General features: G+C 46.9%; 4 protein-coding genes across 4 annotated transcripts; 2 read left to right on the top strand and 2 right to left on the bottom strand.

Moving 5' to 3' along the window:
- Positions 1-475: 475 nt before the first annotated feature.
- Positions 476-5,941, top strand: C922_02731 (hypothetical protein; the record flags this gene model as incomplete). The annotated part of the gene is made up of 8 exons (XM_008818330.1): positions 476-511; positions 620-659; positions 860-984; positions 1,090-1,149; positions 1,325-1,538; positions 1,734-2,397; positions 2,482-2,566; positions 2,822-5,941. The coding sequence occupies 8 exons, from the start codon at positions 476-478 to the stop codon at positions 5,939-5,941; spliced, it is 4,344 nt and encodes a 1,447-aa protein (XP_008816552.1).
- A 560-nt stretch (positions 5,942-6,501) lies between these two features.
- On the bottom strand, positions 6,502-9,120 carry C922_02730 (hypothetical protein; the record flags this gene model as incomplete). The annotated part of the gene is made up of 1 exon (XM_008818329.1): positions 6,502-9,120. The coding sequence occupies one exon, from the start codon at positions 9,118-9,120 to the stop codon at positions 6,502-6,504; it is 2,619 nt and encodes an 872-aa protein (XP_008816551.1).
- A 1,475-nt stretch (positions 9,121-10,595) lies between these two features.
- On the top strand, positions 10,596-12,194 carry C922_02729 (hypothetical protein; the record flags this gene model as incomplete). Its single annotated transcript, XM_008818328.1, has 1 exon — positions 10,596-12,194. The coding sequence occupies one exon, from the start codon at positions 10,596-10,598 to the stop codon at positions 12,192-12,194; it is 1,599 nt and encodes a 532-aa protein (XP_008816550.1).
- A 311-nt stretch (positions 12,195-12,505) lies between these two features.
- On the bottom strand, positions 12,506-15,867 carry C922_02728 (hypothetical protein; the record flags this gene model as incomplete). Its single annotated transcript, XM_008818327.1, has 4 exons — positions 12,506-12,654; positions 12,880-13,381; positions 13,509-14,467; positions 14,586-15,867. 4 exons carry the CDS (start codon positions 15,865-15,867, stop codon positions 12,506-12,508), a joined length of 2,892 nt encoding a protein of 963 aa, XP_008816549.1.
- Positions 15,868-15,977: the final 110 nt, after the last annotated feature.

Here is a 15,977-nt window from a genome sequence, read left to right as displayed (position 1 = left end):
CCAAGTGCGAGATAGAAAATGCCCGAGGAAGCCTTTTCTTACCAATAGCAACTGACCGTTCTCCAGAGGCCAACATGTGTACTTCTCTACATTGCCCTGTGTTTCAAACACATTTTTAATTAAATCCCTGGGTGCTACACCATCAAGGTGACTTTCCCGTAGAGATTATACGATCCCTAAAATGGAAGCAGCCTTATATCGGGTGGCAAAGGGCACCTTGGAAAGAGAGGACGCATATACGGTGCCACAAAATAAAAAAAAAAAAAAACCCATGTATACCTACCTGTGTATGCCCCATTGACTTTTTCCTCAACTACGAGGAGAAGACTCCTCCCAGGTGTACCTCATCGGGGGATACTTCATGAGTTTGTGAAGGAGTTTGCACACTAATGCGGAAATGTGTGCTTTATGCACATCTGCGCTTGTGTTTTTCCCCTATATGTGACGCCCCCGTGTGCATAAGAGTTCCTCTAAAATGGACGAGCCATTGGGAGATGAGGACCCTTGCTTGGTAATTACAGCGGCGGCGCGGAAGAGGCTAGAAGCGGCATAGCATCGACGTAGCAACCATTTTAAAGATCATGTAAACAAAGAAAAGAGTTCCCCCCTTTTTTTTCAGACCACCCAAGGGAGGAAGAAGGACCCACTCACCAATAGAAGTAAAAACAGTCATTCATTCCTTCGCCCGTTGTTCAAATGGCTATTCGATTAGCCTCACTTTCTGTGGAGAAGGCAAGGGGGAAAATTCCTCGGGCAAACGCATCTGTGCCTTCTCGTATTTTCCCTTTCCCATGTGCCTTCCCACCATGTCGTCCCATAATCTATGATCTGCCTAACTCTCCCTTCCTTTTTCTTTAAGACAAAATTGAAAACCTAAAGGGAAGTATAGACAACTTACTGAACGATGGGAATCCCCTTTCCGACCTGGAGGCTCTAAAGGAATCTCTAGCCCAGCTGGAGTTATACTCAGAGCGGAATAATGAGGTAGGGAAATATTGCAAAATGGCTTCTGGCGAATCATCGAAGGAAGACTGTCTAGGTGAACCCTAACAGGAAGCTACTTCTACATGCACGTCTTTCTCCTTTTAGGACCTAGACATCCATCTCGGAACCACGGAACGGATCAGCAGTGCTTACAATGACAGAACAGTAGGCAGAAAAAAAAAAAAAAAAAAAAAAAAAAAAAAATGGGGGAGAGCCCAAGTAAAGCTTTCCTTCTGACCCTTTATATTATTCTCTCCCATTCTGTGTCCCTTTTCTCCCTCTGTGTGCTCCATTTCTGGACGATGCAATTCTGTTGTTCCCCTTCCCATCCCCGTGGCAGTGCGCGCAGCTAAGGAGGGAACTCCTTAAGCAGAAGAACCTAAACTGGTGCCTGTCTCTGAAGGTCCGAAGCATACACATGAAGCTAAACAGCCTCTATGCCAAAAAGGACCAACTGGAAAGGAGCGTGCAAAATAGGATGAGGGAGATCGAGTTGCAGTTCCTTCCTGGGGGAGGCAACCCAGGAGCTTCGGCGGATCAGGTGGGGGTGCTACGTCATGCGGTGTCATGTGACACGGTGGGAGGTGATTCGGTGTCATGTGATGCGCTTCTGCGTGACTCTATTGTGCACAGTCTGGCCATCAAATCGGAGCCCGACACCTCTCAACCTAGACCACCTCTGGCAAGTCGGCAAGGAGGGAAACCGGTAATATGACATGAACTCCACCCCCTCTCACAGACACACGCAGAAAAGGAACGGCCAAGAGTAGACCCCCCAAATGAGGATGCCCTAAATGAAGAGAAAAAAAAAGTGGAGGAATTAAAGCAAATGCTAGTAAAACACGAAAGAAGCATCGAGGTAAGTGAAATCGAGAAAGTCAAATCGGAGTTAGAGCTGAAGACCTGTAAGGACAAGTTAAAAGAGCAAATTGAAAGGAATGAAAGCTTATACAGAAAGATAAAAATCTACGAAGCAAACTTGCAGAGAGTAAAAAAGGAGGGAGAAAAACATTTGGACGAACTGGATGAGCTTAGAGTGCAGCTGCAAAAGTGTCGAGGTGTAAAAAGCCAAGTGGAGGAGAGGAATAAACTGTTGCAGGAGGAGAAGGTCAAATTGGTGCAAGCGAATAATGAGTTGAAGATAAGGCTTCAACGTGTGCAGACGTGTTTAAGCGACTCCAGACATAAGGAGCGAGCCTTCGCCAGCTGCTCGCGGAAGATAATGGGTGTCGTTGCGTTTCTGCGGGAAAGCGACACGGGGGGAGGATTCGCTCATGGGAAGTATGGCGGCGCGATGAGCGACACGTTGGTCGATCCGTTGGTCGATCCGTTAGTCAATCCGTTAGTCAATCCGTTGGGCGATCCGTTAGGCGATACGTTGGGCGATACGTTGGGCGATCCGTTGGGCCATACGTTGGGCTACACATTGGGGGTGACGGTGGACGACGCAGAAGGTCTCCCCCTGGATAATGCGCTGAACCTCCCCCTGCGCCGAAGCACAACCTTTGCGCAGACGGAGCTGCAGCTGGACGCCATTTGGGCCTCCATCCGGGTCTTGGTCGGGGTGAAGCGGGAATTTGAGGTCAGTCCGCCGGCGGTGCGCGCATGCGCCAAGTGTTAAGAGGGTTGCCACCGTCGCGGCTTCGCAACAGCGTCTTCTTAACGGGATCCTTTTAACCGCGCCCGTTTAAATGCATCCTCTTAACTGCATCCTCTTAACTGCATCCTCTTAACTGCATCCCTTTAGCTGCACCCCTTTAACTCTATCCTTTTAAGCTCATCCTTCTGAATTGGCCCCCTTTAACCGCGTCTTTCCCGTTGCTTCCCCTCCCCGCAGGGTCAAAGAGACGAACTGGAGCGAGCACGAGCCGAGGCGCACGCCGCGAAGAGGGAGCTCGAAAGGAAGCGGTGGAGCTACGAGGAAGTTAAGCAACAAATGGATCAGCTGCAAACGAGGCAACAACGGAATGAGGAAGAAGTTACTACCGCGAAGGAGAAGGACGAAAGGACCATTATGCAATTAAGACAGACATTACGGGAGGAAGTTAAGCAGACGAACGAGTATAAAAATAGAAATGAATACAATCTGATGCGGATAAGAAGACTGAAGAGGAGAGAAAACAAAATCTTGTTTCAAATGAATCAGTTAAGAAGATATGTACAGGAGAATAAGTCAAACTTGGAACAAGCAAATGAACTGAGTAGCAATCAAATTAGACACATCAAGAAGAGGAACAAACAACTCATTACAAACCTGGATGATATAAAGGTACAGTTACAAAAGTCTTTAGGTCACCTCAACACAGTCAATAAAAATATGAAAGTGGTAGAAAGAGAGAAGGAGAAGCTCACACACCAGATGCACATCCTGCAGTCTCAAAATGGAGAATTAGTTAAAGAATTGCAGACAGGTAGGAAAAAAAACGAAGCAATGAAAATGAGAATATATACAATGAATAGCAGAATAGGGAAGATAAAAGAAAAAATGAGAAGCGCAAATATGAGACTCATCAAAATAGCGAAACATCATAGCAAGCGTAATAGAAGTTACAGAGAGGAACTGTGTCGAAAGAATGGATACCTAGAAGAGGTGCAAATGAAGGTGAAGAAACTACAGGAAGAATTAAAGGAGAAGGAAAAAACGATACAGAGAAATGATGAATGTCTACACAAACTGGAAGAAGCAATTAAACGGTACGAACAGGAGAAGGATAACCTAAGTGAAGAAATAAAAAAAAAAAATCTATTAATAGCAAGTAAAGAGGAAAAAATAGATAAGATGAGCAATATAGAGAGCGATCTGCTAAAGGAAGGAAAAGAGAAGCAACTGAAACTGATCCAAAGGAACAAAGAAATAGAGAGTAACCTCCTCCAATTGAAACAAATGAAAGTAGAAAATGTGAAGCTAAATGATATGATTGGTAAAGTAAAGAAAGAACTGATTAACTCAGAGCTGAGATGCAAAATGGCCTACAGAGATCTGGACAAATTGAAGAAGGAAAAAAAAAAAATAATCACAGGGTTACAGAATGACCTGAAGGAGAAGGAAAAATGCCTCCAGATGACAGATCAGCGAGTCGAACTTCTCAGACGCGAAAGGAATGATTGCCAGTTTAGCATCCAACACGAATTGAAGCTACTGCAAAATCAGGTGGCAGAGCTAACGGCAGAAAAGGAAACGTATCGGGGAAAAGTCGACCAACTGAACAATGAGCTGCAACAGTCTCAACAACGACTAAAAGAACAAATCGCAATCAATGAGGAGAGTAAAAAACAAAACGAAGGTCTCTCCAACCAGGTGGATGAATGGCAGAAGAGGATAGACAAGCAGGATGAAGAAATGAAGACGCTTCGAAAGAAACAAGAGACTTCTGAACGGAAAAAAATGGAGGAGTACAAGAATAATGAAGAAACACTGAAGAAACAATTTGAAGAAGAAAAACAAAACATGAAGCGCCAGTTTGAGGCACTAATGAAGACAGAGAAGGAAGCCCAGCAGGAACAAATAAAACAGATGATGATCCAGAAGGAGAAAGAAATGGAGCAGTTGTTCAAAGAGACCAAAGCGGAGAAAGAGCGATGCCAAAGAGATGTAGAATCCATGACGGAAAGACACAAACGAGTGGTAATACAAATGAAGGAAGAAACTCAGAAGGAAATTAACCAAATGAAAGATATTTGTGAACAGAGCCGGAAAGCACAGCTGCTCGAAATGGAGAAGGAAAAGAACCTGCAGAGTAAAATCGATGAATGCACTTCCCTCCTGAAGGAGAAGGACGAAGAATTTCGGTTAGCCATTCGAGAATACGACCAGAAGCTGCAAGCTCAAAATAGGGAAATGGAAACCTTGGTGAACGAATGCGAGCAGAAACTCAGGGAGGCACGGACGGCCAGGCGGGCCGGCACCAGTACCAGCGGCAGCGCAGAGGAGAAGGGAAAGGTGGAAAAGCTGGAAAAGATGGACAACTGCGTGAAGGGAGGAGATGAGGAGGTCTCCAACAGAGCCACTGCCTCCATTGCGCAGCTACAAGAAAGCCTTCGGGGAAGCGAAACGAAGATCTCCCAACTGGAGAAAGAGCTTCTAGACTCGAGACGAGAGTTGGCCGAGTTGTCTCAGAAGAACCGCGATCTGGCCAATAGAAAAGCGGAGGCAGACATACAAGTTGCCAATCTGGTGGCGGAAAATGAGAGACTGAAGGAGGAGAGGCCGGATACCTCCCTCGCGATGAAGGAAGAAACCTTGCCAGTGGTAGAAAAAAAAAAGAAAAAAAAGCATAAGAAAGACACCTCCAGGAAGGGGCACCATGAAAAGGAGCAGAATTACGATGAGGGGGGCCAAATCAACGAGGGAAGTAACACGAAGGAGGAGATGGAAGAGACCGAGGAGAGGAAGAAGACTTCTGATAAGAAGAACAAAACCTCGTCGAGGAGGAAAGAAGGAAAAGGCAGAACTGGTTTGGAGAATGGGGATGATAAGGACGATGGAAACCATCACGACGATGACGACACACGTGAAGAGACCGAGGAAGGGGACACACTCTTCGACGCAGACTCACACAAGCTACCCCTCAGTCACGTCTCAACATACGAAAAAAACTGCTATGTATTCCTCAAAGGAATAAACGTGAAACTGGACGAAATTGTAGACAAACTCAAAGCCAAGGAAGATCCCCTGCTGATAAATGACGCGCTAAACAAGATCAATGTGGCCATCTCGGCGTGGAATCTGTTTGCTGACCCGAACGCGGAAACTGCGGAGGAGCCGGATGAAGGGTTCGCACCGGATGAAGAAGTCCTGTCGCATGAGGAGCCCCTATCGGATGGTGAAGCCGCACAGGGTGACGAGGGAGAAACGACCGATGCAGACATAGATGGGGGGGACTTCTCCGACGAGCGGTACCAAGCTCTCAAGAGGGAAGTCTCCGAAAAGGTGGAGCTCATTCACCAGATGGTGTGACGGAGGTGGGAGGAGAGCGCCCCTCCGGTCTGGACATTCCAAAGGGTCCGTACAAGTGGATCTTTCTTTTTTCCCTCATTTTTTCCCCTCATTTGTTTCCTCATTTGTTTCCTCATTTGTTTCCTCATTTGTTTCCTCATTTGTTTCCTCATTTTTTTCACATTTTTTTCACCTTTTTTTCACTTTTTTTTTTAAATTATGCACATTTTGAATTGATGAGTCGCCTCTGCCCGTGTGCAGGACAGCCCCCCGTTTGTCCTTTGTTTGCGCGGTGAAGCAGCCTGGTCTGGTTAGCGAGGTAGCTCCATTGGGACAACCCGATCAGGTGGCTTCACCTCGCCAACGCGCCTACCAACTGCTTCCCATTTTAAAAACGTCTTTTTAAAAATGCCAAACGGATGAGATGGTGACACGAGGTGCAAGGGTGGAGGTTCTACAGAAAAAAGTGGGGCACTGAGAATGCCTGTTAGGGTTTGGTGGGCGTCCATTCCAGGTAAGCTGCGTACTCCCATGGTAATGCTTCTCTCCGCGCCATTTCTCCTCTCCGTGCCGCTTGACCGCTAGACGAGCTCCGAAAAGAGCGGCATAGTGCGCACGTAGAAGTGGTTCATCTGGTACTTGCTGTGCAGGTCCCTGAGGTGGTTCTTCTGCACGTGGCTCCTGACCCTGGCGCTGTAGTAAACGTCCTCGTACATTGACTTGAGGTGCAAATTGTACGCAGCGCACACCCGTATGTTGTGAGAGCCAATAAGGTACCCAGCTTTAAAAATTAAATCCAGAATGAAGATAGAAGAGACTCCGAAGTAAAACATACGGACACATTCATCTATGAGAATCTTCGACTTATGGTGCATGAAGATAAAGAGTAGCAAAAGGAAGCGAGTCAAGAGAGTTAAAACGATGAGCAGGAGATGGCTGTTTTTTAAGTTATAATTGAGCCTGAGATTTTTGATGAAATTATTTCCTATCATTAGTATCGAGAGGGAGGACAATCCGTGCATGTGCTTTGTGTTGATGTAGATTAGGAGAGACGCAATCGATATGAATCCTTTGTAGTCTCCCTTGAAGTTGTTCTTATCACTGGACTTTTCGTTATTGAACAGGTTAAGTTCGTCCGTCTGGAGAGATCGAATGGGGGGAGAAGACCCCACTGTGTTGGTTCCTTCTCCACCTAAGGTACTACTCAACCGGGTGATTGCTTCTGCGCCAATCCCGGTGATCGCTGCGGCACTGCCGTTTATGCTCAAAAAAGGGGGGAGCTTACTCTTGCTGGTCTCGTTCATAAACGGGCGAATGATGTAGCCGATGAATTGCCGGCCGGACAAGGAACACAAAAAGACGTAAATGTTGCTAATGATCTTAAACGAAGGAATCACTGCGAAGAGGAGATAAAAGTATGGCGCGTATTCCTCTGACTTGTTCAGGTTCTTCAAAAAAATCTCAAAAATGTTGTTATAGACCAGCAGCAGGAGGAAGAGAAAATCTGAGGTGCACTTTACGAAGATGAAAAGAGTAAAGAATAGGACCTCCACTATGCTGGAGAGGAAGACAGAACAGAGAAATGATATGACGGAGTTGCCCAGAATTATTAATGAGGCCACGCTAAACATGATGTGGTTGTGTTCGAAGAGTTTAAAATACATGTCTGACTGTGTCAGGATTATTTTCAGATCGTGGATGTTTATCTTTGTGTAGAAAAAGTATATCACTATGGACATTGCTATTTTTCCCAGGCAGTACGTTACATAAGGGATGATCAGGCGGATCTGGTTGAGGTAGGAGACCTTCAGGCTGTCGTCCAAGTAGCAATGGTACCTCTCGTTATTCGATACATTCGTATACATTAGCTTGTTCATGGTAAACTTCTTCCCTATTCTGTTCTTCTTCACGTTTAGCTTTCGGAAGGTGGCTACTTGATTCTCCACTAGGTGTTCGAAGTATTCGCAGAGATTGGGGGAGATTGGGGTATGGGCGCTCCCGCTCATCGGTTCACCGTCCTGCTTGGCATCAGCGACGGTTGCGACTTTCTTCTTCCTGGAACAGGAGGCTTCCCCAGGGGGTATTATGTCCGCCTCATTCCTCATCGACTGCACCGACTTAATATCCAACGAGTTGTTGTTGCACCCCATGGCGCTCAGCGACATGATGGATCCTTTGTTGAGAAGCCTCCCCGAGGGGCAATTGACCACGCTGGTCTTATTCCCACCAGGAGAGCCATACGGAATGATGAGAGTGCCATCATCCGACTTGCTCGCGTTATTATTACTGTTGCTCTGTTTCGTGATGGCGAGGGTGTCTCCCTCTCGACCGCCATTATCCGTGTGGTCTATATTTCGACGTAGCCTCTCGAAAATCAAATTGCAGTGCCTTATAGTAAGGCACTTGATCGGGATGAAACACACGTTCTTAACTAGAAGGGGTTGGAAATGTACGTTCGAAACGTAGGACGCCAGGAAGTAAAAGCGTAAAATCATGAACGGAATGTCCACAAGGATTATACCAATCACAGCAGCATGCTTCTTGCAGAAGTAAATATCGCCGAGATCCAAATTCTTTCTGTTCTTTTCTTTCACGAGGGAGATAATCGGAAAGGAATAAGCATTCAGGTACAGAGAAAACGAAATTAAGACTCCTCCAATTATTTTAATCCAAAAATTGGTGTTCTTAACAACGTACGAGAGCTTCACCAGAGTGAAAAGCAACTCGAATATGTCAAACAGGTCTATCACGACGTGGAGGATTAAATTGTTGTGGAAAATCTGTTCATTCGTTATGGTCATTTCGTCTGGGTACAGCTGTCTGTACGACTTCACAGACAGAGCCGTGTATATTAGCGTGCTCAAACTGAGGAGGGCAAAGATAATGCATTTGTTATAGTAATCCGTGTTTGTCTCTTCTGAATAGGCATTTTCGTTGAAGGCGAAGAAGTATATAAAAATGACTTTGAACGAGATGGAGTACACGTAAAGAATCCAGCAAGTGCCTCCCTTGACGGCCGCAAACGATTGGGAGTTGTTGAAGCAGAAGTGGATGAAAATGTATATGTCGAAGGTGCAGAGGAGGAGGATCAGCTTGTTGTACTCGAAGAGGATGTAGTACAGCCCCAGCTGCTGGACGATGAAGGTCGTCAGGTTGAAGAAGAAGGAGATGCGCCACCCGTTCAGGATTTTGGTGATCATCTTGGGGGGGAGGGCGCAGCGGTGAAGAGGTGCAGAAGTCACGAAGCAGTGAGAAGTTACGAAGAGACGAAGTTACCAGGATGACAAGTTCCGAAGCTGCCAAGTGGCGAAAAAATTCTGACCGGCAAGGTAAAAATGACCAAAAAGTGGGGCACAAAAAAAAAAATCACACAGAAGGTACACACAAAGGATGCTCCCCACTCTGCGCGGCAACCGCTATGGTGATCAAACAAAAAATGAAGCACACAAGGAGACAATATCGGCGGCCAGTCTGAATACATCCCTGCTTATATCTTTCAGAACAACCAACTGTTTTGGAACAAATTTGTAGCTAGCTAAAAATGTTCCTTGTTAAAAAAAAAAAATATATGAACGTTCAGATCGGAGGTGCGGCAGACCGACAGAACGGCAGAACGACAGAGCGTACCCGTTGCGGGAAGAAACGAAATGATACGCCATGTGGGTAGGCGCGAGTGGTAAATGCTATGCCAGCGTGCATACGCTTAAAACGCCAATGTGTTTATTTCCCCTACGCGCATGCGAAAAAAAAAACGAGCACTTTGCGTATGCTCATTGAATACACCTGTGTGATTATTCTGTAAAAAAAATTGAGGGGTATAACCCAACTCAGTGTTGTAATTGCGTCAAATGGGATTGTGCCGTATGTGCTGCGGGAAGGGTTAAGAAGTTGGCACGCTGTGCAGCGAAAAGGAAAACGAAAAGAAAAAAAAAAGGGACTTATCACCGTCCACGCGCAAAATGCCGATCTGAGAGCAGCACTTTGTTTACCTTTATGGCTTCCCATCTGGGGTGGGGAAGGGGTATAAAAGAAGGTTGAAAAATGAGAACACCCCCCGTAGAAACTTCTTCGCCCAGACCCTAGCCGAGAGGGGAAATTTTCACCCACTCGCCATGCACATGTCACTATGTGTGTGCCGCATGAATACATATAGGTCAACATGTGTGTCTACCCATAAGAACAACATTTGTGTGTGCCTCTCCCCAGTGACTCATCCGTTTCTGCCTTCCCGTAAGGGAAATGTTCACTCGTGCACAAATCACGCATGAATTTTGCTAATTCTCCCTTGGGCGGAAAAAAAAAACAAAAAAAAAAAAAAAAAAACGCGAAAAAAATGTGCAGACGTGGAAAAAACACCATGGCCAAAGATTAAAGATCTCGATTTGGAGATTAAAAGAAGAAAAGAAAAATGGAATCTCCACAGAATGACGAAGCTACGTTGAGCCTCCTACAAGATATTTGTAGTGAGGCCACCCCGTAGCGTGCGTCAAAGTGACCAGATGTAAGTACCTTCAAAAGGTGCACACAAATGTGCATGCAAATGTTCCTGCGTGTACGTACACACGTAGTTCCTCGCGTGCACGTAATGGTATACTCACTTCGTAGGAGGTATAGAAGGGGAAGACGAAGCTTCCGCTTCAATCCGCCAGAGCCTTCCCGATAAGTGCCAGACAGTATGAATAAACCCGCGCAGGGGAAGGAAGCCGGGGAGAGCGGCAAACCTGGGCAGAGTAACAACCCTGGGGAGGGCGGAAAACTGCAGGAGAGTAGCAAGCCTGGGGAGAGCGGGAAACATGGGGAGAGAGGCAAGCCTTCCACCAGTGGCCAACGCGGCTTACCTAAGGGGAGGCAAAAAATAAAGCCAATCCAAGTCAGGCGAAGCTTGAAGGACATCCTAGTGAACGAGAACCCCAGTCAGCTAATCCTTAATTATAGTGGGAAAAAAATAGCGAGCGCTTTTCCTGATGAGGATGTGAAGAAGCAGGACATTTTAAGTGAGTCCAACACGGAAGAACCAACAGAGGGTGAAGAGAAAAGGGGAAAAGGAGGAAACATGGAAAGACTCTTTAGCATAAAAGCAATCGATAGCCACCAACAAATGATGATGGAGGAATTGAAACAGCTCCTAAGCAAAGAAGACTTAACTGATGAAATGAAAAATAATATTAAATCGCTATATATAGAAGTGCAGGAAATCTATATGGAAATAAAAAACGACTTAAAAAAGAATTGTCCCTCATCGGAGGAGATACTAAACTTGTATCGATCTGACGACATCAACAAGAAGAGTAAGAATGCCATTTGGAAGAGGTTCTGTTTTTACAAAATGCTCAGTGATCAGATGAGTGACATTCACATCTGCACCATCTCGTCGTATAGGCTAAAATATCTGAAAACGATTTATAAGTGGTACTGTAAGAATAAGCGTGTTTTGTTTGGTGGTCGGTTTGGTCATGGCTCTAGGGGGGAAGGGCCCTCTGCTGACGCAGATGACACGGCCACGGAGGACACGACGACGGAAAACACGGCCAGTGATGTTACCACGGATGGTGATACCGCCAATGGGGATACCACCGATGGTGATGCGACCAAAGAAGTGATCGATGCGCAGAAGGGCGTCGTGAAGGGGGTGATAGACGGGAGCGACCCAGTTGAGGCACCTGCCCCCCCCGACTCAGTGACGTGTGTGGAGGGGGGAACATCCCAGACCGGGCATGGCTCATCACCGCGGGGGGGAGAAGAAAATGGGGTAAAGAATAAGGAGGGCGAAAGAGGAGACACAAAGGGGGGTGACACAAAAAACGAAAACAAGGGTGACACAGGACACTATGGGAGGGAAACTTCCGACAATTTCGATGACCTTCTCACCAGGCACATGCAGGAAATAAAGAGACCTGGTGGTGAGGGGGAAAAGCGGGAAGTCCCTTGGAGCAATCATCAACAGGAAGAAGTGCAAAACGAACGGAAAGATGAAATCCTAGAGAGTTACATATTTCCTAGTCCCCTTTTTGAAAAAGGTACACCCGAGGTGAAGGAAGAGAAAAAAACATTTAGCAGTGTAGACAGAAAAGATACCATCCAGTTGGACTACACCGGGGAGGAGGACCTGATGCCTACCCAGATTGACACAAAGAGGATCCTGGAGCTGGAGGAAGAAATCAAACGGCAGAAGCTGCTAATCAAGGAGAAGGAAATGGAGATAATTAACTCTCCAATTGGGATCAAATTTAAGGACATCTTTGGGAACTTCAAGGACATCGACATAAACGAGTGAACCGTTTTGGCGATGTGTGTGTGTGTGTGTGGAGGGTGTCTGTTTAGTTGTGCGTATAGCTGTGTTATAGTTGTGTTTGCGGGGGACCCAGTTGGCACGCGCACAGGGAAGAAGTTATGGAGCTTATCAGCTTAGCCCTTCTTGAAGGCCTCCTCACTGTCAGTCTGGGCAGACGCAGAAGAAGTGAGCGCGTCAGCATGATACCTACACGGATTCGGTCATATGGATACTCACACAGTCCTATGCATACTGGCACGACCATATGAACGTACATACGTTTACCCACGGAGGTGCCCTCTCCGCGAGGCGAGTCAAAAGTAATTCAGGCAATTCTCAAACAGGACTGTATAATCGTAGGAATATTTTTCGTACACGCTGGGGTGTACGGTGGGCTCGTGGAAGGCGCCTTTTTCTTGCTGATTTTTGGAAGTGTCGGCCCGTTTTACCTCTCGTCTGCCTTCTGATAGAGAATGGAGGAGGATGGTATGTGTTGTTAAGAAGAGGCCTAGGGAACTGCAGCCGGTGCGTAATGCAAGGAAGGGCGAAGTGGCACAGTAGCGACGTAGCGGCGTAGCGGCGTAGACCGCGGCTCGCAATGCCCCAGTTCCTTTGCCGCTCTGCGCTTCGCTGGCCTTCACTTCTCAACGCTTCGCTGGAGTCCACTGCTCCGCACTCCACGCCTTACCCGAAGCCCCGCTAAGGTGCAGAAAGAGCGCCTGCGTGAAGATGCTCTCCATGGCCACATCGCGGTCCACTTTGGAAAAAATCAAATACATAACGGAGAAGATAACATTCACAGAAAAGATCGACAAGACGAAGCAAAAATTTATCGCTTCCTCCCTGAGTAAGAGGAAGCACGAAAAGAAATATAGCACCAACTTAATGGCAATCTCTTTTACGTGACAAAAAAACAAAAAATTGTCTACTCGTGTATTTTTAATTAGATTTTTGCTGATTATGATTCTGTTAAGCATGATAGGTCCCTTCATGTGTTTGATAAGTTTGAGGAGAAAGGTGGAAACAACTGATATGGGTGTTAGCAGCTCTTGGTCCGTTTCTGCGTTCTGTCCCGCAGTTCCTTTCGCTTCATCTCTGCTGCGCGTTTTTACTCGTCTTCGATACGTCATGTACTTTCGCCCGAGGAGCATGTAGATGAACATATACGTGTCCGCGAGGAAGAGGTAGGCCTGCGCAGGGTAGCGGTGTATAGCGGTGAATAGCGGCGGCATGGGGGATCTTCTGAGGAGGTGTCTTTGCCAATTTCCCTCGTTTAATCGCGCCACCTCTGCCGCTTCCCCCTGTTAACCGTCTTACCAGATAGCCAAAGAGGAAGAGAACCACCAGCGTGTTCTTATTCTTATTAAAATAGTCCAGCATGTCATACGATGGGTTATATTTGGACATGATGAGGAGGACGAAAAAGAATGAAAGAAGGTTAAAGACATACATTAAGGACATGAAGATCCCATCGAATAGGGAACAGGTAACTACATAGAGAAGGAAGGAACAAAATGAATAAGCTAAAATGATGAAAGAATTGATTCTGAGAATCCAGGAGTCTTTCAACGCGTTGATATTCCATAGGTAAGTCAATTCATACAAATGCCGATTTAGGTCTTGGTCGAAATCCATTGTGTAGGTAACCACGAGGATTGCAATTTTTGTCGCTATTAGAATGAAGAAGAAGAGGAAGATGAGCGAGTAGCCCATGGAGTTCTTCTCTATTTGGTCTACATAACATGACATGTATCTTTTAAAATTCACCCCGTTGTATTTTAAATAGTGAAAGTAGAACCGTGGGAGGATTTTCTCGTAACTTAGACTGTCAATACGCCTGTACTCGGCATTTTGAATCACGTCTATATTTATCGTGTCGATGGAGGGGTAGCTCCTGCTGAGGAGCTCCGTGTTCACGTGATTGCTTCCTTTGAAGTGGAGGCTGCTTCCCTTGAAGTGGAGCCTGCTTCCCTTCAAGTGAAGGCTGCCTGATCGTATGTGTCGCCTCTGTTTCGGTTGTTCGTCTGGGTGGTGCTTTGAGGATTCTTCTGAACGGGTTTCTTCAGACGTATCGGTGGAGAATTCACACGTATCGCTGGACATTTCACACTCACTGGTGAACATTTCACCCTCGTGGGGGGAGCTGCCCCCCTTGACTGAGCTTGCCTTGCGGCCCTTCTCGCCCCTCCTTCGGTTGTAGAACTTGGACTTGCGGTAGATGCGCGATCCGTGGATGATGGCAAAGCAGAGATTTTTCATCATAAACTGCGGGGAACCTGCACAGAGGGGGAGGAGAAGCGGGGGAGAGGCTATCAGCGGGGTGTCAGAAGTAGGTGATAGAGGAAGCCACCAGCGGGGTGATGTCGGGCCTCCTCGCCTGGCGATGCTCATTACACGAGGTGGCCGAGAAAACCAGGTAAAGGAACAGCCTTGCTGTGAAGAGACACACATCAGTGAAGAAGAAGCTGTATATGCTGATGTACTTGAGGCAGGACATGGCGTCCCCGCCGACCTTGGACTGGAGGAGGGAGGCCTCAATGGAAGTAGAAGCTAAAGCGGCGGAAGAAGGGGAGAAGGAGGAAGTGACCGCTGCTATGCCCCGAGTTATGCCCCTACTAATCGAATGCTTCCCTTCCAATTGTGCAGGCCCCCCCAGAGAGCTACCCCTCCTGGTAAGAGCCCCACTAGGAGGGTTCCCATAAAGGTCCTTTCCTCCCCTGTTGGCAGCATTCTGGTTGCAGCTCCACCTGGAGAAGGCCCCATCACCGCTGTAACTGTGTAGCAAAAGGGGTCCACTGGAGGGATGGTCTCCTACTTGTCCCCCCCCTTTAGCGGAGAGCTTCCTCCTCTTGTTACTTTCGTAGGAAAAACTCGGAAGTGAGTAAGCATGGATGGCAATGTTCACGCAGAGCAGCACACCAAATAGGATGAAGACGGTTTGGTAGGCATGCAGACAGAAGGAATAAAATTCGATGAGACTCTTCCGATCCATGGAAGCATGGACAAACAGATCTGGGTTAGTAAAGACAGATAGCTCCTGCACCACTCGAAAGTGGTAAAGGAGAAAATGCAGATTAACGGAATAGAAAAAATCAGATATATCGAGAAAATCAATCGCCACGTGGGTTATTATCAGGAGACAAAAGAAGATCTCCACATTGATAAAACGAACTTTGAGCAGATCAAAATCGGTGACGAAAAAGAACAGAATATAGACGAGTATAGAGATGACGATCGTGGAGCTGACGATGTGGATGCTGTCTACGTAGGTGTCCACTTGTATAGGGAACCGTACGTTCGGTGACGCGGTTGATGGTAAGGCCCCTAACAAGGGTGATGGTAGGATAAATGACGCGACTGATGGTAAGGCCCCTGACAGGGGTGATGGTAGGGATGGCCCCCCTCCATCTGGCTCCTCATGCTGGATAATGAGGGCCCTCGGAAGGGAGACGTAATAAATCGCCGTTATCTTAGCCACGACGCTGTAGACGTAGATCATATACATGTGCGTGTTGTTGGCTGATCGGACTTGTAGGTAGAGGAAGATGGTGAGGAGCCCCGCATCGATCAGCAGCACGTACATTTTGCTGGTCATCAGTTGCCAGGATAGAAGCCCCTCTTGGGTGACTATCGCCGCCAGAAGCAGCAGCTTCAGAAGGAACGTGGCGCGCTTCATGAGGAGGATTCAGGGGAGCGTTTGGCTAGGCGGAGCGCTCTGTATAGGCGAACCCATCCGTGTAGACGAAAGGGAGCAGAGCACTCGAATGAAGTCATTTTTCTCTACTT

Source organism: Plasmodium inui, assembly GCF_000524495.1.
Source record: "Plasmodium inui San Antonio 1 unplaced genomic scaffold supercont1.10, whole genome shotgun sequence".
NCBI classification, from domain to species: Eukaryota; Apicomplexa; class Aconoidasida; order Haemosporida; family Plasmodiidae; genus Plasmodium; species Plasmodium inui.
The sequence above is the reverse complement of the archived record's forward strand: the minus strand, read 5'-3'. Positions and strand labels throughout refer to the sequence as shown.